The 22,559-nt window shown below is 43.0% G+C and overlaps 1 protein-coding gene across 1 annotated transcript; it reads right to left on the bottom strand.

Annotated features, from left to right (window-relative positions):
• Positions 1-921: 921 nt before the first annotated feature.
• On the bottom strand, positions 922-21,024 carry IL13RA1 (interleukin 13 receptor subunit alpha 1). The gene is made up of 10 exons (XM_050964977.1): positions 20,808-21,024; positions 15,386-15,543; positions 13,594-13,729; positions 11,346-11,466; positions 9,148-9,329; positions 7,204-7,355; positions 5,359-5,494; positions 4,867-4,963; positions 3,855-3,939; positions 922-2,377 (listed from the first exon to the last, which is right to left on the bottom strand). Exons 1-10 carry the CDS (start codon positions 20,899-20,901, stop codon positions 2,231-2,233), a joined length of 1,308 nt encoding a protein of 435 aa, XP_050820934.1. The 5' UTR covers positions 20,902-21,024; the 3' UTR covers positions 922-2,230.
• Between the last annotated feature and the right edge of the window lie 1,535 nt (positions 21,025-22,559).

The following is a 22,559-nucleotide window of genomic DNA, read 5'->3' as shown; positions in this document are numbered from 1 at the left end:
ATATTTTTATTCATCCTTTTAACAAAATTACAATCAAGTAACTGTAATAAAAGAAAACAAAAACAAACATTAGAAGATTCACATCATTACAAAAGCTGAAAAAAAAATCCCAAACTTGTCAAGAAGTCTACTAAAAATGGCATATGGACAAAAAGAAAAAAATAGCAATTCAAGTGTACTCACATTGCATTGTGGTATGTAACGTAATAGACACAAGAAATTCATTTACCGGGAAGTGTCTTCACTATTCATAGTCAGGAAACAAAAAATTATTCACAACATCCTTATCAGGACCTACATTTATCTCTTCATTTTGGCCTCGCACTACTCTACTACTTAAAAACACAAAACCAAACAGAATGTTCTCTTTAATAAGCTTCAGTTTTGCCAGAAACACCACAGAAGCTAACTCAAAAAGAATTTGTGGCAAAGTGCCAATAATTTTCTTCCTGGATTGGTAAGAAAAAATCCATTGCCCTTCCTTATACTGTTGTTTTACGTTCCTGATCACACTGTGATGCCAGAGCTAATACCATTCTAGTTGAGGTAGATCATTTTAACTATGGTAAGATCTGAGAAGTAAATGGAAAATCTTTAGAATAATGTACAATGAATGTTTTGGGGGGCTTAAGTTTGGAAAGGGAATTTAACAGGCAGGATATTCTTTAAAACTCTTCTCCCTCTGGAACAACTTATTATTAGCTGATGTTTTTGAGCGTTTTGCTGTATCTTTTATTAAAATCCCTGAGAGTGCATCCTTGTTTTGGGGACTGATACATGTATGAAGAGGATGGTCCCTTCCAGTCCTAATGGCTTCCAATGAAACTTGTGAGGTGGCCTGTTCCAATTTGTTTAGAGCTAGGTCTCTTATCAGCTAACTGCACTGCACTTCTTAGAAGAGGCTGCCAAGGGAATTTAGAGGAGAAAGAAAATCCCTAATCCACCACGTAAGGCCGGCTGATATGATTTTTTTTTGCAGTTCTTTCTCTCCATCTTTAGGAGGCATAAGAATGGCCAGAAAGTAACCCTACTTGAAGCATAAAAGCACACATTAAGTTATGCTTAGAATTTACAACAGGAGAGCATGGCGAAAACAACCTCAGACACAGCTAAGGAGAATATTATGAACAATCAACTAGTGATTACGATGGTCCCTTCTGACCTTAAAAGTCTATGGATGTACAATCACTAAAGATAAATACCATCAGCAGAGACAGCGTGAAATAAAGTCAGCCTCTACTTCTTTTAAATAGCTTTCGAGTTCTCAGAGGAGAAAACCAAGAACAAAATAGCTTCACTATGTTAACCAGGGGGAAGAGCGAAGCTTACTCCCAAGAAGCGGGCTTTCACCTTCCCCCCAGCCTGGGACGTTACGCAGGGCTACATGGAGAGAACCAGTCCCAGCAGCAGCAGCTGAAAGGCTACACATTTAAAGTGAGAGACTGCAGTGGTTTTTAAACAGAGTATAATTAACTGATGAAACTCACCATCAAAAAGATATTAGCGGCCAAGAACTTTGTAGAACTCAAAAAGGATTAAACACTTGTGTGGTTAGTGATAACATCCACTTATGCTAGGAGACTTGTGTATATACATACATTTTAAAGGAAGGATATAAATCCTCCTCTTTGGTTTCGGCCGCCACTAACTGGAGGCGTTAGGAGAAACTTCCTTTATAGCCAGATAGTTATTCCATAAATACTCTTGAAGATTTATTGCACCTTCCTCTGAAGAGTCTGGAATCGGCCACTGTTAGAGACAGGATGCCAGACTAAATGGTCCATCCCATCTCCTGGCAGTTCCTATGTCCCAGCAGTGACAAGCTGTAAACAAGTTGTTTATTGTTTTACTTCTCACCAAGCTGAGCAAGGTGCTTCACAGAAGAACCAGTTCTTGCTTCAAACTGCCTACAGTCCAAGTGTGAGGTGTGAGCAGAAGTAAGAAAGGCAAGTAGTCGGAAGAACTGAGCCTAGGCAGGAGGAGGGGCACTGCGGTGGGGCCAGTCCCATGCTTTATGTACATGCATATCCTGGCGGCTCTGGGAGCATTTTTAGTACATTTAGAGATGGAAGGTGGCAACGGTCAACATTTTATCTTGCAAGTGTCACCAGAGAGGTGAGTTTTCAGCAGGGGTTTGCTGAATGGAATGTGGGTGTCTGCCTTGCAGACCAGTCACTGTCAATATTCAGAAATCCTCTGAGGTAAACAAACTGCAACAAAGAAGTCTTCCTCACAAGGCTTTCACTTGTAAAGCAGGTCTTTCTTGGTCCTCATTTTCAAATGTGGAGCTCTCTGGATTCTCTAGCCAAACTAAAGAGGAGATTTCCTCTTCTACAGCTGGTTTATTGACATTCAAAAAGTCATCCCCCAGACTGCCCTGAAAGAGAATACAATACATTATTTTACAGAAAATCTTCAGTGTCCTCAGGGCCTGGTCTCTCTTTCAGCTGGCAGTAACAGTCAGTTTTACAGGGCATGCAGCGTACAGTTCAGAGGCAGCTCAGGACCAAGAGCATGGAGGGGTATGTGGAGGCACAGCTTCTCCTCCCAGGAAAGTGATGGGGCCTCGGTTGGTGCCAAGGGTTGGCTAGAGTCTCAAGAGAGCTCCCCCTGCCGCAGCTACTTATCTGAGAGGGGCAGGCATGCGAGCGGGACATTCCAGATGTCAGGACTGGGTCCCACAATGCTGCCAAGCTGCACATGGACAATGAGCTTAAACAGGTGAGAGGCTGTTGTTGATGGGATCAGATAGGGAAGAAGGCGGCAGGGGAATAGTGGTAGGGAGGAATATTGCAGTAGTTCTAACCCTGCTGGAACTAGAACCACCATTACAAGAGCCTCAGTGATCACTGGATGCTGCAGTGTGAACTCAGGGAGAGCTGGCGTAGAGCCTGAACCTAGCCTTCCACACTGGGCTGTTACAACGGGAGTATCTAGTCTGCCCCTCACCATGGGGAGTGGGACTTCTGGGTTCACGCTGCCCAACTCCCTCCCACTTGAGAGGTTGCAGGAGGAAGAAGCTCTCTCCTTTACTTGATCCTGTCTTTTCTGCAGAGAGTCATCTCACCCCTTGGGAGCCAGAGCCCACCACGACTTCCCTCAGTGGAAGCTGTTCTGCCCAGGGTGTCCTAGTCCTACAAGAGCTCCAGGAAGAGACACCCTTAATCGTTCTTTAATCCTCTATAAAGCTGTCAAGGACAGGATATTTTCCAGAGACAATTCACTGTGGTGAGCCAACAGCTTCTCTATAAACTGGGAGTGGCCACACCAGAAAGGTTCAGTGAGCTGTGTCCAACTGCTGGAAGGAAGGAACTACCAACTGTGTCTGGATTGCTTAGAGATTTGAGGAGAGAAAAAGGGATTTAAAACGTAATTAAATGTAGCATAACCAGGATAACAATCACAAAGGTGCAAAGTGCCTGTGACTTCACAGTAGCACGTAATGAACCCCATGCACCAATTCATTGTGTGTGTCTGTAAGGCTCCTCAAGACTGGGAGATTGGAATGGCCCTGAAAAGCAGATTAATTGGGTTGCAAAGAGAATCATTTCATGGAACTGGAAGAGAAAGCGCGAGCTTTGCTGAATAGCATGATGGCATTTAGTAAACTAGTGAGTCAGAAAAAGTTTACACTGCTTAAGAAAAACAACTGAGAACATAGAACTCTTGGTTTTACACTGTACTTGTTTTTGTATAATTCTCATTGTCTTAAATACTTGGTCTATGTATAGTGAAAATTCTCTTTAAAATTCTTTTAGATTATGTAAAGGCAAAATACTAATATAGGAGGTGGGATTGTAGAGACAACTTCTAATTCTGAGAGATCACTTGACAGCCAACAGGCAGATACTAACCTGGAAGTCCTCAATTTGCTCTCCAAACATACGTTTAATAATTTTTCTAGGGTCAGGAATTTGTGGATAAATTAGAATCTTGAGCCTTTAGAACAGAGAAATAAAAGTGTTTGATGAAAAGTTTATTAACCAAAGGAAGAACATTTCAACGTTGCATTTAGGATGTTATGGTGAAAGTCAGCTGGACTCTGTCTTCTCTGACCATCTTCTGTCCTCCCAGACCATGCCCCCTTCTCTCCACCTCCACTCCCAACAACGAATGGAAAACGCCCAATATTGTCTTTGGATATCTCTGAACAACTCCCATGGAAGTCAATGGGAGCTGTAAGCATGCACCTAATGCATATGCAACCACTGAGTGAGAGGAACTGCCTTTTTCTTAGGTAGGTAAGCTACACAGCGTTCGTGCAACCAGAACATACTTGTTCCATAAAAAAACCTCAACTCAAACTCAACTCTAGAGCTCCGATTGGCACCTCCATATTAATTTTGTATGCAGAGGTATAAAGGGAAGATAACCACTGTCAAAAACATACATACTACACATGAAAGGTAAACTAAAGCAGAGACAGACTGCAATGTAACTCAAACAGAGGTGGCCAACCTGTGGCTCCGGAGCCACACGCGGCTCCTCCAGGGCTGGAGCTACAGGCGCCAACTTTCCAATGTGCTGAGGGGTGCTCACTGCTCAACCCCTAGCTCTGCCCCAGGCCCTGCCCCCACTCCACCCCTTCCTGCCCCCTTCCCTGAGCTTGCCATGCCCTCACTCCCTCCTGCCCCCAGCCTCCTGCATGCCAGGAAACCGCTGATCAGGAGGTGTGGGAAGGCGCTGATCAGCAGGGCTGCCGGTGGGAGCAAGGGGGAAGCTGATGGGGGGCTGCTGACGTATTACTGTGGCTCTTTGGCAATGTACATTGGTACATTCTGGCTCCTTCTCAGGCTGGCCACTTCTGCTCTAAAAGAGAAGTCAGTAAGTGACAAATTTTAATATAAAAGCGGTATGGATATTTACCTTTTCAGGTACACTAGTAGAATTATAGTAGCGACTGCTACTGTTAATGGAATAGTGAGTATTAAAACAATATAAAATGTGAAGTCTGTATTTTCACCTGGAAAAAAAAATCCCAAAGGATTTAGAGAGTGAAGTGCTTCAGGAATAATGAAAACAACATTTAATGCAACGCTTCTTTTCTGGCTACATGATAGACTCCTAAGAACATTCAACTTACAAATTCACAAATGCTTTTGTAAGCAATGAAAGTGACCACTAACTTTTCAAAACGTGATAGATGAAATACAACAGCAACAGTTATGAAAATTCACGTAGTAAAGCTAACTATATTCAAAGAGAGGGTTAAGAAGGAACTTAGTCATAGCTATAAGTACCTACATAGGAAGAAAGAATCTGACAAATCTAGGACACAAAAGCATAAGAGGTCTAATGGCTAGAAGCTGAAGTTAGAAAAAAATTCAGATTAGTGAAACAATGAAAGATTGTTCTTACCAATGCTCTTCTCCTCACTCCAGTCACTCCATAGACTGCTGCTGTAACATGTTCCTTCAAATCCTGCTCTCACTTTGATGATGTACACAGTGTTAGGATGAACACTGGGAAACCGAGCTTTAGTGAACTTTTTAAACTTAAAATAAAGAAATGAAAGATATTTACTTTTTTCTTGTATTAGGATACATGACATTTACAAACTTGGTTTCATTGTGTAGCTTTAATATAATCAGACTGAATGTTTTGACTGAAGCCCCATTTGACTTTTGTATTTTTGAACTCCATAAAATAAAGGGGTAAAAGATGAGGAATTCAGATTTTCACAGTATGTGTTGGCCTTTAACTAAACAAAGGCACAACCTGCCGGAGCAAGGTCATTCAGAACTCAAGGTTCAAACTAGCTGACCCCAGTGTTTCTGCTACAACACTCAGCCGCAAAGATTAAACTGAGGCTGAATGGCCTGGAGTGGTGGTCTACAAGCTCCTCCAAATGCCTGCATGATTTCTACTGCCTTCCCCTCCATCTATCAGGAGGACAGAATTCCCTACACCAGAGTCTACCCCTATCCCTGGGAGAAGTGAGATGCCTGAGAACCTTCATGTTTATTCTGAGCCCAAAGGACCACGTTCTCTGGGGAACTTTGATAAAATGCAGTTTGGGCATTTGTCCTACCTCAGTGGTTCTCAAACCATGGGTCAGGACCCCAAAGGGGGTTGTGACCCCGATTTAATGGGGTTGCCTAGGCTCGTATTAGATTGCTGGGGCCCCATGGCTGGGACTGAAGCTGAAGCCCGAGGGCTTCAGCCCAGGCTTTGACTTGCACCCTGGGTGAGGCTCAGGTAGGTTACAGGTCTACTGCCTGGGGCTGAAGCCCATGGCCCCCCACCTGGGGCAGTGTGGCTTGGGTTTTGTCCCCTCCTCTGGGCTCAGGCTTCAGTCCCTGTTCTGGGGTCGTGTAGTCATTTTTGTGGTCAGAAGCAGGTCGTGGTAAAATGAAGTTTGAGAACCGCATCTATTTCTCTCATTTTTCCTATGGGAGAAATAAAGGGAGGACTGAACAAATTAATCTAGTGCCTTTGATGGTGCATGGACCACTCAGTTTTGTTTATAACTTATTGTGTACATGGTCCTCAGGAAAGGCCTCTTGCTTTGCCAAGTTATAAAGCACTGAAAGCAGTATATAGTATACTAAGCTGTTTTCCTTAGTAATTTAATGGCACACCTAGTTCAGTTACTCAGATGTAGGCATGCACAAGCAAGTCCACACCCACACATTGATATAAATGCAGTTGTAGTGCTTTCCGTGTGTGATTATTTCCCCCTTTCCCTCAAATCTCCTTGCTTGCTACATGCACAGAACTACAAATCAGCACGTTCTTTTTCTTTGTGACAATCAAAGTCATGAAACCGAAGTAGATGAATATGAGGATCTGACTGGGAGACAGACAGATCGACCGACCATAGGGTAATGCAGTTGCGCTGTATGTTTCTGAAGAGCTATTGCCCCGTTCAGAAGTGTCCCTGTTTTGCAGAGTACATTACGTAGATATCAAGACACAGATACGGTAAATGGGTAGCTAAGGCGAGAGACTCAGAAAACTGGCATTAGTTTCAATGCATGGTCATATTACTGAACCCCATTTCATGAGAGGAAAACCAGTTATGTCCACATATGCCGTTTCAAGTAAGTTAATAAACCTACACATTTCTGCTCTGCATACAATTATAGTTCTTCAATGGCAACACTTGAGTTGCTATTAACGGTTTGAAGAAGATATTAAAAAAAAAAACACACACACCACAAATTTCAGTTCCATTGTAAATAATTAATGAAAAAAAGTTACATTATATGGCTGAGGGGAGTCCGATTTGCTGTCTTTAAGTTCTACTTGGTAAACTAAGCAATGTGCTGGAAAGGTGCCTGGCTTTTGCCATTCTAAATGTATTTCATCTTTGATCATTGATACTGTTACAATCCTTGGAGGTCCAGGTTTTACTGAAATAGAAAAAAAATCCAAATTTTTGAACTAAGTTTATTTTGACATTTATTATATGATTAACGTACATACAGGTTAAAGAGAGTCACTATATGCAGCAGTACAAGGCATTATACACACACAGCAATTAGGACACTGAAGAGTAAGGGAAGACTTGACAGATTCAATATCAGGATAGGGTGACCAGATGTCCCAATTTTATAGGGAGAGTCAAAGATTTCAGGCTGTGTCTTATGTAGGCACCTATTACCCCTAACCGTGCCCTGATTTTTCACACCTTGCTGTCTGGTCCCCCTTTATCAGGATCAACAATACTTCTGATGAATTCCCAAATCAAATCTCATGAAAAGTAAGTAGCAGGTAAGACGAATCACTGTATTGTTCTGCACTAGTCATATTGTCTGGAGCATAGAGTGGAAGTTCCATTTAAATGGAAGCATTTGCTACATGCCAAAGATAAGTCAAGTCAACCACTAAAATGATGCTTTCATTTTTAGGAAACCTGAACATGACTGAGATAGCAGGCTCAAAAATTGCGTAAGTTAAACTACTCAGTAATGTCAAGTCCTGGTATTTCAAAATACAGTGCAATTTCTCACACCAGGAAGTCAAACTAATGAGAATATTCTGCCAAGAAGCAACATGCTGAATGAACTCATTTTCCTTGCAACAGGATACAGCCTCTCAAAAACTAGTCATCACACCACAAAAAACTATGATTAGCCAGAGTTCCAACATCAGAGAGTGTGGCCTAAGATACACCAAAGAGTGCTCTTCATTTGTCAAAAATAATTGGCTACTTTACAATAAAATTTACAGGAAGCTGCGAACAAATCCTAGGACCCTGACAATTTTCAAATGCCACAGACTGGAAAGAAGGTTGAAAGACCAAGATCCTTAAGGACAAGGGGCTGTGTAGTTTAGGTGAATGATAATATACACAAGAGCAAAAATACCCTAAAATCTCCTACTATTACTGCAAAAATTTGTTACCTGCAATGAGTCTCAATTGCAAGCTGATAGCTGATCAGATGCATCTGCTGTTCTCACTAAGTGCAAGGGACTCATACCCTGGGGAATGCAAAACTTTGGATTCAAGATGGAAGAGAATGGATTTAAATGGCTCCAATGCTATCCAGTTCCACTCTCCTATCCCCAACTCCCAGAAGACCTGATACATCTAGGACAGTGGTTCTTAAAGCCAGTCTGCCCCTTGTTCAGGGAAAACCCCTGGCGGGCCGGGCTGGTTTGTCTACCTGCTGCGTCCACAGGTTTGGCCAATCGTGGCTCCCACTGGCCACGGTTCACCGCTCCAGGCCAGTGGGGGCTGCGGGAAGCGGCGCGGGCTGAGGGATGTGCTGGCTGCCCTTCCTGCAGCCCCATTGGCCTGGGGCGGCGAACCACAGCCAGTGGGAGCTGCGATCGGCTGAAGATGCACGGAATACAGTGGGACCATTCCTGTAGATGAAGGGCCAGATCTTTGGCTAGTGTAAAGTGGTTTAGTGCTGAGTTTCATCCAGAGGCATCACTGATGCAATTTAATCTTGATAAGATGATCAGCCTATTATAAGAGAATCTTGTGTGTTCATGCACAATTTATGAACATTACATAATGTTCTTATGGGAAAAAATACAGATATGTATCCTGGGTGTATTCTTATCAGGTTAAGCCAGCTGTTCCTTTTTGCACTGAACAATACATGATCAAAATAAATTCCATTCCCTTTTCTTTGACTGATATTTAAACCTAATATTCTTTGCAAAATTACATAATCTACCTTTTAAACCTACCAATTGTTGTTGGATTTTTGTTTGCACAGACAGGCCTAATTTCCTCCGAGTTGCCTCTGATCAAAATACTGATAGTTGGATAGACATTTGTACAATTTGGGATTGAAAGACTGAAATTACATCCAAAGTTACCGCCATAGATATAATTCTGGCACTGCTGGTGATGTCCCAGGCCTTCATACCTACAAGAATAAAATGTAAACATACTGTGTTTTAACTTCAAATGCCAGGGCAATGATGGTCACATTTGCTTTTAAACTGGTTTTACAAGATTGTCAAAGTGGGTATTGCACAAAAGATGGGTTACAGCATAAGAGACGGGATTAGATTGAATAAACACTGTCATTTCACCCTTACTAAGGAACGCCAAAGCATGAAACGTACTGATTTTTCTGTACAAAGCTGCAACAAAACAGAAGCAAGTCTTGGGCCCTTTAACTCAAATCATTACAGAGAACTCTGCTACCTCTAGCCTATATTTTAAATGTTTTACAAAAATATTTGTTCAAAATAGTTTGTTCCAGGAGGGCAAACATCCCCAGGAAAAGGAATTCCACCTCCGACTGATTCCTTTTGACATTCCCCTACCCCAAAAAGAAAAGTTAGTCTACTCTATGATGGGAGGTAGCTAGCCCTACTCCTGTAATTTATTCGCTGTTATAGAGCAGAGGTCCCCAAGCTTTTTCAGTTGCAACCCCCTTACTCCTATTATCTGCCCACACCCCCTGGAACCATGGTCAGGAGCAGAGACTGTGGTCAGGGGCTGGGAGCGGGGCAGGTCCACTGTTACAGAGTCACCCAGTGTTTCCTTAATCCAGTCAAGAGTCCCTCCCCTGATACCCACTCTACTAATTACCCACCTTCCCCAGCTGCCCAACATAATTGCCGCCACCCGCACACCTTCCTCCTCGTTTCCCCACCTTACCCTATGGAAGCAATCACAGCAAGGACTTCCTGGCTCGACTGCAGGAGCTGAGGCACTGCTGCTGTAGATGCCTTCCCTCCTGTCCCCCGGCACCCAAACAGTGAAGGAAAACTCTCACTGCCTCCAGCACCACAACAGGAGTGCTGTTTCTGTGCTGCCTGCTCCCATGTGTATGAGGTGGGGAAGGTGTTGCAGTCTCTCTCACATATGTACCTTCAGCCCCCCACACCGTCCCACCCCACACTATCCACCTCCCTGTTGAGTGCCTACCACCTTCAACCACCCCTGAATTTTCAGGAAAATTAGAGTACAAAGACATATTAATACTGCACTCCTTCCTTCCTTCCAGCTGGACTCTATTCCGGCTAATCACCACTCTGGACTGGTGTGAATTTGTTGCCAGCTAATGGCAACAACCTAGGAAGCTGAGGCGCCTTATATTCACATTCATCCATTATCCAGACATGGGCTGTGCAGGAAAGGATTGCAGGAGAGGGGTGTAAAGTGCTCCCCCAAGAACAAAGTCCCCTAGAAATTTAAATTCTTTTTTCCAATCAGGCCCGGGGCTAAGTTACAATTGCTACATGTAAGAAGGGGTTGAAGTGAAGTTTTGGACAGTGAAAAGGTCATTTCTCCATGTTTAGCTTAACAAGTACCACAAAGATCCTGGTATTTGCTCTCCAAATACTATGTTTTCTGCAAATGTATCTACCATTGGAGTGAGAAAGTGACATTTTTAATGTAGTCAACAGAAAGTAAGATGTAATGTAAATTTAAAACTGAAACAACTTTGAAAGCTTTCAAAAATCTCTCTTTACATCTCTGCAGAAGCTAATGCAGTCTAAAATTTCAGGAAAGACATCAATATTGGGGAGTATGCACTGGTTAGTGTATATAAATATCCGTGCCAAATTCTTCCTCTTTCCACAACTCTGTTGTCTTGTAACAGAAGACTATTTATGGAAGACAGCTGGCAAGTGAGCTGGAGATGTTAAGGTGGCATCCTACTCCATCACTTCCAGGAATAATCAGTTTCTTAAAGATGGAAGATAAAACCAACAGATAGATTTTTAAAAAATGAGTTTCTGGGGCAGACCAAATGCTTCATATAAGCAAATCAGCTCTCAAAGAGCCAGCATGCTAGATGGGACTCTCAGTTATAGTCTCTATATTAGAGCTTTGGGATCCTTCAAGGCAATGGGTAATAAATAGAAATAAGTCAGAGGTATACCAAGTACTTTTAAAGCAAGAAAAAATATCAATCTATACAAACCAGTAATACAGAGTGTAGTTGGTACTAGCACTTGCATTCTGTCCAGGAAGCCATGTACAGATCATGTACTCTAAGTCGTACCAAGTGCAATTTATGCCAACAGCAGCAGTGCCTGCAGCACCTGGAATGCAAGTTTAACGGACTTCTTAGAAAGATTTTTTCTACCAATAAGTGCCCTTCTTTCCCAAATACCAGAGCACTCTCCCTTTGTTTAGTGAATATCTTAGCAGTTGCTATTGTTCACCTTCCACTACCCCACCTGAAAGGCAGAGTGCGGGCTTCTCAGACTACACTGAATGCCTTCATTAGCCAGCAAATGAAAGTCACTCACTTGTACAGCCTGGCATGCCTGAACCTGTGCAAGGCCCCTTCTAAACACTAGTGACCCAGAAAAGCCTAAACTGTTGCTTTCATTGAATCTGAACTAGTCCGAGGAATAATTTTACGTATAGAATGAGATGGTGAAACAGGTAGTAGTATTCCAATAAAATGTAGGTACTTTAGAACTAGTTAAAATCCTTGGCAGTTAAGGGAATATTGTTGCAAAGCCATGAACAGCTGCTGCCATTAGAAACCATCAATGCTGACCCATGGTTACTGGGATATCAGAGTTATTTTCATGCACTTTGAATATGGAAATAACTGGCTCTAAATACTATTCATTGGCAACATGAGTCAAAGTCGAGTTTTAATCATGACTACTGTCCCTCTGAGATATCGCTACTGTATTCAAAACACTAGGGAACATGTGACAGAATGGTAAAAACAAAATGATTACATAGCCACCATGAGTTGGGATGTTAACGGGATATCCCATGGTGGGTAGAGCAGCTATAGAATCAGGTTCTTCATATTTAATTTCATGTCACACACATGCAAAGTGGCAAAATTGCATAGGTTGAAGAGTTTCTTTTTTTAAATTTAATTTCTTCATTTCCTTCCATCCTCTGCTGTCTCACACTGCATTAACTGATTTCATCTTAGAGAAGAAATAAGTATATCTGGTAATGCCACAATAATCCTCAGGCTCTGCACATACATGTTACTTCCATAAAGAGCCCAGCCTCCAACTGGTGCCAAGCCTGGAAACTCACTTCTGTTCTTGAATTTGTTTCTTCTGTGGCAGCGACTACTTGAGGGTTTATTACAGGCATATTAAAACTGTGCTTAGACACTAAGGTGACAGACACCTATGCAGAGAGCTTTTTAAAAACAAAAGTCTGTTTAGCCCACTCAGTCCCACTTCTGTGGTGCATCAGAACAGTCCTTAGACCAAAGGATACACAGTACTCCTAGGACACTGAATCCCTTTCATCAATGAAAGCTTCCAGGTCTCAGCGGCTTGCTGCAACTTTACTTTTCTTTGCAGGTAACCTGCCAACAGCAGTCACCTGCTTTTTTTGCTTCCATGACTGTCACTTGCTTTCCTGCCCACTTCTCCCTGTAGCTCTCTCTACTCCCACGCTACTGGACTCTGCCTTGTGGCCTATTACTTATCAGTCCTTGATACATCGGTCTTGTCCCTGACATTACCCAGAAAATGTGTTTCCCTTAGCCATTCTCCCCTGGCCCAATCACTTATATTCGCCTCGTTTTTTAAAAGATGAATTCAGAGATGAGAAGTTTAAGAATCAAATTTGTTAGTAGGGCACAAAGGGTAGGTTTCACCATTACACAGGCACACACACTTTGAGAACTAAACATGTGACAGTTATTTCCCACTTGTATGCAATATTGTTGTACCTGTGTTGGTCCCAGGATATTAGTGGGACAAGGAGGTGAGGGAATATCGTCTATTGGACCCACTTCTGTTGGTGAGACAAGCTTTCAAGTTTAGACATGCTTTTGAGTAATGCTTGTGTAAACCTGAAAGCTTGTCTCTCTCACCAACAGAAGTGGTTCCAATAAAAGATATTCCCTCACCCACCTTGCCCCTCTAATTTGCTATCTTACTTACCTGCCAGGATTGGCGTTCAGGATTTTCTGTTTCTCCTGTAAGAGCTAATAATATAAACAACAAACAATCCTGAACTAAGGTCCTGGCAGGTGAGAACTGTAAAGTTTACTTTTAAAGTGTATTGGGATGTGCAAAGATACAGACACTTTCAGTTAATTTAAGATTTTAAACACAGTTTTATTTTTCTTAAGATTCAGCTTTCTTGTACTACATCCCAGAAAGCAAGATGATGTGTATTTAGTCAGATATAAAGAAGACAACATGTTCAAGGCTAGGTTTTAGAGTGAGTACCTTTTGGTGTAGTAAAAATCTCCACCCAGTTGCTTAGTTCACTTGTATTACCAAATTTGCATTCACTTCTCACTCTGAAATGAACCTCCTCATTCAAGGATACATCTTCCTCACGAAAAAGGTTCTTAGTCCATTCCTAAATTTAAAGAAAAAGAAAACTTTTAAATGCCCAAATATAGTTAACACAAGCTACAAGAAACCATAGTTAATGTAAAAACATATTAGAACAAATCAAGAGGCTCACAGCCAGTTCTAGAACTAAAGGAACAAGGAGGATTCTTAAAAATCCAAACCAAAAGCAATGAACAGCCATTCAGCAAACACAAAAGGTGATGATCTCTCGGTAGGCGTACTCAAACATACCACTCAAGAAGTCTAAATCCAATTCCCCATGGACATGGACTTACTGGCAACCTACAGAGATCCAGAATGGAGTATGGAGGAGACTTTTTTCCTACAGGCAGTCTTCCAGATCTGATAAGGCAGTCTGGAATTTTATATTGCCTCTGTTTAAATAGAGGACTTCAAAAAAGACAGGGCTGTCAGTCCAGCACCTTTCACCACTCCATAGTCACACAAAACATTAACAGAAGAAAAAGCATTTAAAGCTCATGTCAGAACAACAACAGTAAAAAAATGTGCATATAACCAAACAATCATTGAACAGGTAGGGAGTCAAACAGCCATTTACATTCCAAATACAGCAGATCAGAATGCACAAACTGCAGCCACAAAACAAACTTATGAACGGCTTTCCCTTAACAGGACCAGAATATCCTGGATTTGGCAGGAAGAATACAGCAATCACAGCTGGGACGGTGCTGTAAACATCAGACCTTATGGCCACAATAGTGTTCAGTAATCACAGAGTGTCTCCATGAGGCATCCTCTCAGGGCCTGGAGGACTTGCATCACATCAGGCTTAACTGCATCCAAGACACAATGACTTGGGGGCAGTTCAGGAAAAAAGTAAGTCTGTTAAAATTTGGAAGTTTATGACTTTCTAAACTAGGTTGACCACAGATGTCTCTCTTCTGGACTGGGAGCCTACTTTGAGGGGTTCAAAGTCAGGGTACAGGGCCCTTGCAGGAAACTCAGTTTTCTGTAGCTTGAAGATGAAGACAGCGTGGTATGTATTTGTTAAAGTACCTTTAAAATGAATACTTAATATAATGGAAACATGAGTCTTTTCTATTATGCTCTCTGTGAATTACCACTAAGTCCCCTGCTCAAGAATGAGCTGGCTGCTGCTTTTGAGTGCTGAATATTCCATAACCCATCATGATATCTTAACTGCAGCAGGTGAGATTTTTTCAGACCCAAATCTCCTTTCCCTCCTCCCCGGACCAAAAAGTGCATACTTGGGTCAACCAAAATATTTTATAATTGTGTTGATTTCACCAAATTGTTTCCGTGAAAAAGACTCCAAAAAGTCAATACGTTGTTTCAAATTAAAAAAAAGTAACATTTTCAAATTAAACTTTTCATTTCAAAATTTACTTCCATTTTATTAAAAAAGGTAAAAATCCATCAATTTTTAAAAATTGTTTTGTCGAAATTTTTGTCTGCTTGTTTCTGGTCAACTCAAGATTATTTTTACCCCCTTGTTTGGCCACCAAACCTAAACTACTTATTTGCACAGCCCTGCCACATGACCCCCACGTATATAAATCCATTATAAGTGTATAACATCTGAGAACAGTTACAGGTAATTTTATTTCCTTTCATTGTAAGAATAAACGTTTACTGGAACATTGTGGAATTCAAAGAGCTGGGGGGGGGGGAAACGTACTCGGTTATCTTGCGGGATGCCATTAATCAAAATTTCACTGCAATATTTTAGATCACAGCCACTGCTAATGCCCTCTGCAGGATTCCATGTCCATTTCAGTTTACAGAGCTGACCAAATGAATAATGCAGATTGGATGGAGGTGAGAGAACTTTTCTTCCTATAAAAGCAAAGGAAAAAGTTTTAAATAAATACTTAATGGGTGCTGTAAGTAATTTAATTAGTGCTGGCCAAAAATTTTCCATCAAGACTATTTTGACAGAAATTTCATTTTAATTAAATGAAATTTTCCACCGAAAGCCGACAGTTTTCTTGAAAAAGAACCCACCTTTTCTGGCCAAAAAATTAAAATCAAGTTTTCAGCTGGAAACTTTCATATTTTGACACACCCTCCCCCACCAAAAAAAAAAAAAAAAAAAAAGTCTGTGGAAAATAAAACTTAAAGCTGGTCAGAAACTGTTTTAAGTTTCCTGTAATGAAGCTGAAATCCTAAAATTTTAAATCATTGTAATATAATCTGTAGGTGGAGTCTGTAACTTTGCTCTTGCTGTCTTTCAATATCAAGGGGTTATCATCTTGAGAACCAGCCCTAGAGCTAGGGTTTGCTGTACTGGCTCTGAAAGGGGCCCCATTCGAAAATGGCTCTTTCAGGCTGATTATTGCTTAAAACGTGAACCTGTTCCACATTTTGGGGAGAGGGATAGCTCAGTGGTTTGCGCATTGGCCAGGGTTGTGAGTTCAATCCTTGAGCGGGTCACTTAGGGATCTGGAGCAAAAATTGGTCCTGCTAGTGAAGGCAGGGGGCTGGACTCGATGACCTTTCCAGGTCCCTTCCAGTTCTAGGAGATTGGTATATCTCCAATTATTACCTTTAATTTTGTTTGCTTTCTTTTCCCTTTGCACTGCTTATGGGGGATGCCACAAGAAGGTAGCAGACATGCCCTGTTGGGCCCTATTCTGAAAATATTCATTACTGAGTGTGATCTCACTAAATCACTTAGTAGTCCTAGTTAAGTCTTTCGATATGACTTTCATCACATCTTGAAGTATTTGCAGAATTAATCCCCTAATTAACTGCAACCAGCAAAGGAGGCATAAAATGTTTTTTGTGGGGCAACCCAAGTGTCTTTAAAAAATTCTAAGCTAAGAACTTTAATAGACACTTTTTAAAATTCTACAGCTTTCCTTTTAATAAAGCTTAATTTTAGGTTCACACACATATTTCACACTGCATGAAGCTGAAATTGTGTTTGCAAGAAATAAATCTTGAAAAAGTCTTATTAGCATAACAAATTTAACCTAATAAACTTCAAAAGTAATTTTCAGGTCTCATACTTTTATGTCAGCCTCTGGGGGGAAAATAGCTTAGATGTAAAAAGCATGTATAGAATACACCTTCAGTGATTACTGAAGTCCCCCTCAATACTTTTATTATTAAATTATCAGACAGACAGTGGTTAGAACAGCAATTACCACAATCTTTTCAGCTTTCATGAATTTGGACCTATTCCACATAAAGCACAGTTGAATTCTGATGCAAAAAATTTGCATTAAATAGTCAAAAAATTCTAAGTTATATTTGTATGTGCATTTAATTTCTGGTAAAAGCTGAGCAGTACATGTTCCTTTCCCAAAATCTGGATGCTAGTTTGGGATCAGTATGGTTAGGGCAGTCGGGGGAAGGACACAGGGATGTGTGCCAGCTTTATGATCAAACACTGGAATTGGGCAAGCAAACACGTTCCTCTCGAATACTAGTATGGTTTGGAAGCTTCCATTTTGGAGCCACATCTCAGGAATGTGTTGGGTGCAAGATTGTTTAGAACCCCAGAGCTGTTGGATAACACAGCAGGATGGTTTACTCAATAGAAACCTCTGCTTTTAAATTCAGTACCATTGTGATGTTTTATTTCTGCATCATTCCAATTACCATCCTCAGTTTGATAGGCAGATCAGCTATAGCTGAAAGGATCTAAATTATAAAATACATATAAATACATGCCTGGGATCTCCATCCCTTTTTAATGGCCTTTCTTTCCCTATAGCTCTCTCTGGCTAAACACCATAATACAAAGTAAAAGTAATCACAATCTCTGCAAAACAATCTGTTTCTACTCAAATTTATCTTCATCAAGCAACTTAATGATTCAATGTGATTTTACTTCACTCCACATTAAAGCCTTAAAAATCAAGTAGACAATAACCAACCTGATTATATATTAATACATACTATTAAATACATATAGTTGGCAGCCAACATATAGTTAGCACCCAATTTTCTATTTTAATATTAGTTCCAGGAACCAATGCCTGTAGAAAACCTCCTTGCTTACTCTGTCCCCATATCCACTCCAGTGACCCAACCACATCAGAGAACCCAATCACATCAGCCACACCATCAGGGGCTCATTACCTGCACATCTACTAATGTCATATATGTCATCATGTGCCAGCAATGCCCCTCTTCCATGTACATTGGCCAAACCAGACAGCCCCTACGTAAAAGGACATGGTAACATACAAAAGCCAGTAGGAGAACACGTCAATCTCCCTGGACATTCTACTACAGATTTAAAAATAGCTATACTTGAACAAAAAAAACCTTCAGAAACAAAGAGAAACAGCAAAATTAAAATTCATTTGCAAACTTAACACTATTAATTTGGGCTTGAATGGGACTGCGAGTGGCTGGCTCATTACAGAAGCAGCTTTGCCTCTCCTGAAATTGACACCTCCTCATCTATTATGAGGCGTGGACTACATCCACCCTGATCGAATTGGCTTTGTCAACGCTGGTTCTTCACTTATGAGGTAACCCCCTTCTCTTCATGTGTCATTATATAATGCCTGCATCTACAACTTTCACTCCATGCATCTGAAGAAGTGAGGTTTTTTTTTTAACCCACGAAAGCTTATGCCCAAATAAATCTGTTAGTCTTTAAGGAGCCAAAGGACTCCTTGATGATAAAATTAAGATATCTAATTTAAAAAAATTACTACAGCTTTAGGAAGTTTGGCCGATAATATCAGATGAGCTGGTAACGGTAGCCCAATAGTAATTATGAAAGTGAAAGAAGAAGAGATCAAAGATAGTACTCATCAATAGTCGTGAGGGGATTTCAACTTTCTCTTAAGGAGAACAATACATTACATTTAAAATATATATAATTATTCATTATTTCCACTCTTCCAAAGATGTGCACAATGATTTAGTGACAATTAAAATGGCACCGTTTTGAGCTGAAAAACTTTACAATAATAGGAAAAGAAAATCAATAGCTCAGTTCAAAGACCAAGATTTTTTTGTTTCAAAAGCCTGAAAAGAGAAGTATTTTATCTTTGCCCAAGATATATCATCAGTAAGACCTCCAGGAAGATTAACTGCAGAACAGATTGATTCACTGATGTACTCTTGTTTCCAGTATTTAACTCCCCAATATCAGAAATACTACCATTTATACAAAATACAATTTAATTAAATATCGAACCTCTGCCTCCTCTCCCTCTGCACTCCACCAAAATTATCCTTCTCTACATCTGAGGCTTTAATGACTTCATCTGGGTTCTTGGCATACAGGTCCATCTTGGCATACAGGTCCATACTTACAAACAATTTGCAGAACTCAGATCAGTTAGTATAGAAATTAATCTACATATAAGGCTAACATCCCACACGGAAGATGAGAACTAATTAAGTTATTTAGAACTAAATTATATGGTGGAATTTACTCCTGAATTGTAACTCTTTGTACTTACCACATACACACTTTTCAGATTGTTAATATGAACAAGAAAAAAATTCTGATGGAAAAGTAAACACAGGAAACATCACTGGGATCGAACGTAGCCTCTACATACATTTAAGCATGTGGTCTTTTGAATCAGTATTTACACTCATCCTATGTAAAGAGGGAATCCTTTAAAATTTAGATTGTTTAATTTCATTTAAATTTTCAGTCACATTATGTTAACAACGTTTTTCCACTGAATTTCTTTAGTTAAAGGGACAGTCAACATGAAATTCTAGACACTTAAAAAAAATCCCCCAATGAGAGAGAGATTCAGACACTTGTTCTCAAATCTTTCTTCGCTGATTTTGTGGGTTTGCAGATATATTTTCCTATTTATCTGAAAAAACTAAAATGAAAAAAACCGAACTTGTTTTCCCTGTCACTGTTTGAGCCCCTCTGCTTCAGAAAAAGCAATGGGAAACTGACTATACAGAAAGTAGTATCAAATGCACAAAGTAAAGAACTGGAGCGCTGAATACAGTTTTCAAATGCACAACCAATGAAAGTTTTTTTTTTCTTTAATTCTTTCAATTTTAGTAAACTTTGATGCTACTTGCAAGAGAAGCAGGTATGAAGTTTTTAGAAAAGTATGATTTTATTTTAAGGTGGTTGTGGCTGCAGCCACAGGAATCTGAGATACAGTTTAACCTATGGTACGTGTGCCAAAAGCGGCATGCAAGCTGATTTTCAGTGGGACTCACATTGCCCAGGTATGGGGGAGCTCTGCATTTTAATTTAAATTTAAATGAAGCTTCTTAAACATTTTAAAAACCTTATTTACTTTACATTCAACAACATTTGGTTATATATTATAGATTTATAGAAAGAGACCTTCTAAAAATGTTAAAATGTATTACTGGCACACAAAACCTTAAATTAGACTGAATAAATGAAGACTGGGCACACCACTTCTGAAAGGTTACAGACCCCTGGTTTAAAACCACCAGACACGTTAGGGTTCTTTTCAGATGCCATCATAAAGGAAGGACGATCAGAATCTTAAATTTCTCCTCACTACTTTATGATCTAGGAAGCAGTGGGTCTGAAATCCTAATCTGGATTGCACATCACTTCAAAATCTGCACCATCTATAGGCAGTTTAGGCTGAAAAGTCAAAGTTATTTGAACGGAACGTGCAATCCAATGATCACACATTTAGAGAAATATTGTGACTAATTCTGCAAACAGCAACGACCTCCTGTCTTTACAAAGGGTTGTAGAGGAGCAAAGCTACTTGCGGCAGTAAATGTTTGCAGGGGCCACGCACTTGGAGCTGGCGGGACTAAGGCATTAGGAACGCTTGGCCAGGTGGTAAAATCCGTATTGGTGTGAAGAGAGGGAGAATTATGGCCCTGCTCCTGCTCATGGGCGCGCGCCGGGCTTGGCTGCATGCCCCGGATAACCCCACCGCGCTAGGAGGGATCGCTCCGGGGGAAAGCTTCGCCGAAGGACCGGGGAGACGCCGCCTTGGAGGCGTGTGGGGAAAACACAAGCAGACAGCGCCCGGGAGCGGGCCGGTCCCGCCAGGAGCCTGTTAAACATTAACAGCGGCGCCCGGCGCAGGGCGTCAGCGGCCCCTCACCCCGCCCGCCCCTCCAGCCGAGCCCGGCTCCCCCGGCCCCTGGCTCCGAACCTGCTGGCCGCCCGTCGGGCTCCGCGGCCCCGGCCGCTAGGCAGAGCGTCAGGGCGAGGAAGAGCCGGGCTCCCGCGGGGCCAGCAGCGCCCATGTCCGCGTCCGGCAGCGCCGCCGCCGCCGCCGCTCCGACCCGCTTCCCGGCGCTGCGGGGACGGGCCAGACGGGAACAGGCGCTCGGCGGCCCGCCCAGGTAACCCGAGCCGGGCAGGGAGCGGCCTCCGCCCAGGCTGGCCCGCCCCCCTCAGCCCTCTCGGCGGCGCCGCCGCCCCCAGGCCGGCCCCTCAGCGCCCCCGCACGGGGCCGCCTCGGCCCCCAAAATCCCCCCGGCCGCCGCCCCCAGGCCGGCCCCTCAGCGCCCCCGCACGGGGCCGCCGCCGCCTCGGCCCCCGGCCAACATCCCCCCGGCTGCCGCCCCGCCCCGCCCCGCCCCTGCCATACACACCCCCGGCCTCGCAGCGCCCCGCACTGAGCCGCCACCTCACACAGCCGGGTCCCTTCAGGGCCGCCGGTCCGCGCCCCCCCCCATCCCTCCGGCCGCCGCCGCCCCCTGTCCCAGCCCTACACACGCCCCTGCCCGCCCCGAGCCCATCCGACACCCGTCGGCCCCTCCCTCAGCGGTACGATAACCCCTCTCCAGCCTACGCAGTCCTGGGTCCCCCCGGCCCCAGCCCCCCTTCTGGTAAGAGGTTTGGAAACGTCGGCAATGGTGCGCAGCAGTTTTAATACATTGCAGCGAGGCTGATGAGAAGGGCCCTGTGCCCCTGAGGGCACTGGCAATGTGCACAGGGGGAAAGCTAAGCAAGCCGCTAAGGGAAAGGCGGTTGCCCCAAAATGTCTTAAAACAAGGGCCTTTATTTTTCCAGGCGGTTTCCTTTCACAAGGGTGGTTGCTTTGCACCCAACCCCTCGAGGTATACTGCTGATTTGAGATTAACACCCCCCCCAGGGTTCATAAAGCTTCCCCTACACCTCTCCCCCATCCCCAGCACTCTCTGCTCTGACAGCCCCCTGACAGCCCCTCTCCCTCTACAACCCACTCTTAGAAATCCTAGACCAGGGGTTCTCGTGGGGGGGGTCAGGACCCCTTAGTGGGTCACAAGGTTATTACATGGGGGGGTCACGAGCTGGTAGCCTCCACTGCAAACCCCACTTGCCTCCAGCATTTATGATGGTATTAGATTTATTAAAAAGCATGTTTATTTGGGGGGGCGAGGGTGTCACATTCATAGGCTTGCTGTGTGAAAGGGGTTTCCAGTAAAAAAAAGTTTGAGACCCACTGTCCTAGACCAATCCATCATACCCTCTCAGACCCCAGAACAGGCATGGGCAAACTACAGCCCATGGGACCATCCTGCCCAGCCCTGAGCTCCTGGCCTGGGAGGCTTGCCCCCAGCCCCTCCTCTGCTGTTCCCCATCGCTCACAGCGCAATGCTCTGAGCAGCGGGGCTGTGAGCTCCTGGGGCAGTGCAGCTGCAGAGCCCGGCCTGACCTGGTCTCTGTGCTGCGTGGCAGCAGCATGGCTGGCTCCATCCAGGCTGCCAGCCACTGGTGCTCGAGGCAGCGTGGTAAGGGGGCAGGGGATGTTGGATAGAGGACAGAGGAGTTTGGGGTGGTGGTCAGAGTGTGGATGGTGTTCACAGGGGAAAATGGGGTTGAATGCGGGCAGGGGTGCCCAGGGGGCAGTCAGGAAGGGGGGGGGTTGGATGGAGCAGCAGGGGGCAGTTAGGGGCAGGCGTTCCAGGAGAAGGGG

This window comes from Gopherus flavomarginatus, chromosome 8, assembly GCF_025201925.1.
Source record: "Gopherus flavomarginatus isolate rGopFla2 chromosome 8, rGopFla2.mat.asm, whole genome shotgun sequence".
Taxonomy (NCBI): Eukaryota; Metazoa; Chordata; order Testudines; family Testudinidae; genus Gopherus; species Gopherus flavomarginatus.
Note: the sequence above shows the minus strand (reverse complement) of the source record. Positions and strands in the feature narration are given on the sequence as shown.

Excerpts from the sequence above, each read along its gene's own strand:
- IL13RA1 (XM_050964977.1), bottom strand. The coding sequence starts at position 20,901 with ATGGGCGCTGCTGGCCCCGCGGGAGCCCGGCTCTTCCTCGCCCTGACG. Across the intron at positions 13,730-15,385 it reads GCATCCCGCAAGATAACCGA|GAATGGACTAAGAACCTTTT; the intron begins GTACGTTTCCCC and ends CTTTAAATTTAG. Across the intron at positions 9,330-11,345 it reads AACTACACTCTGTATTACTG|GTATGAAGGCCTGGGACATC; the intron begins GTTTGTATAGAT and ends TTATTCTTGTAG.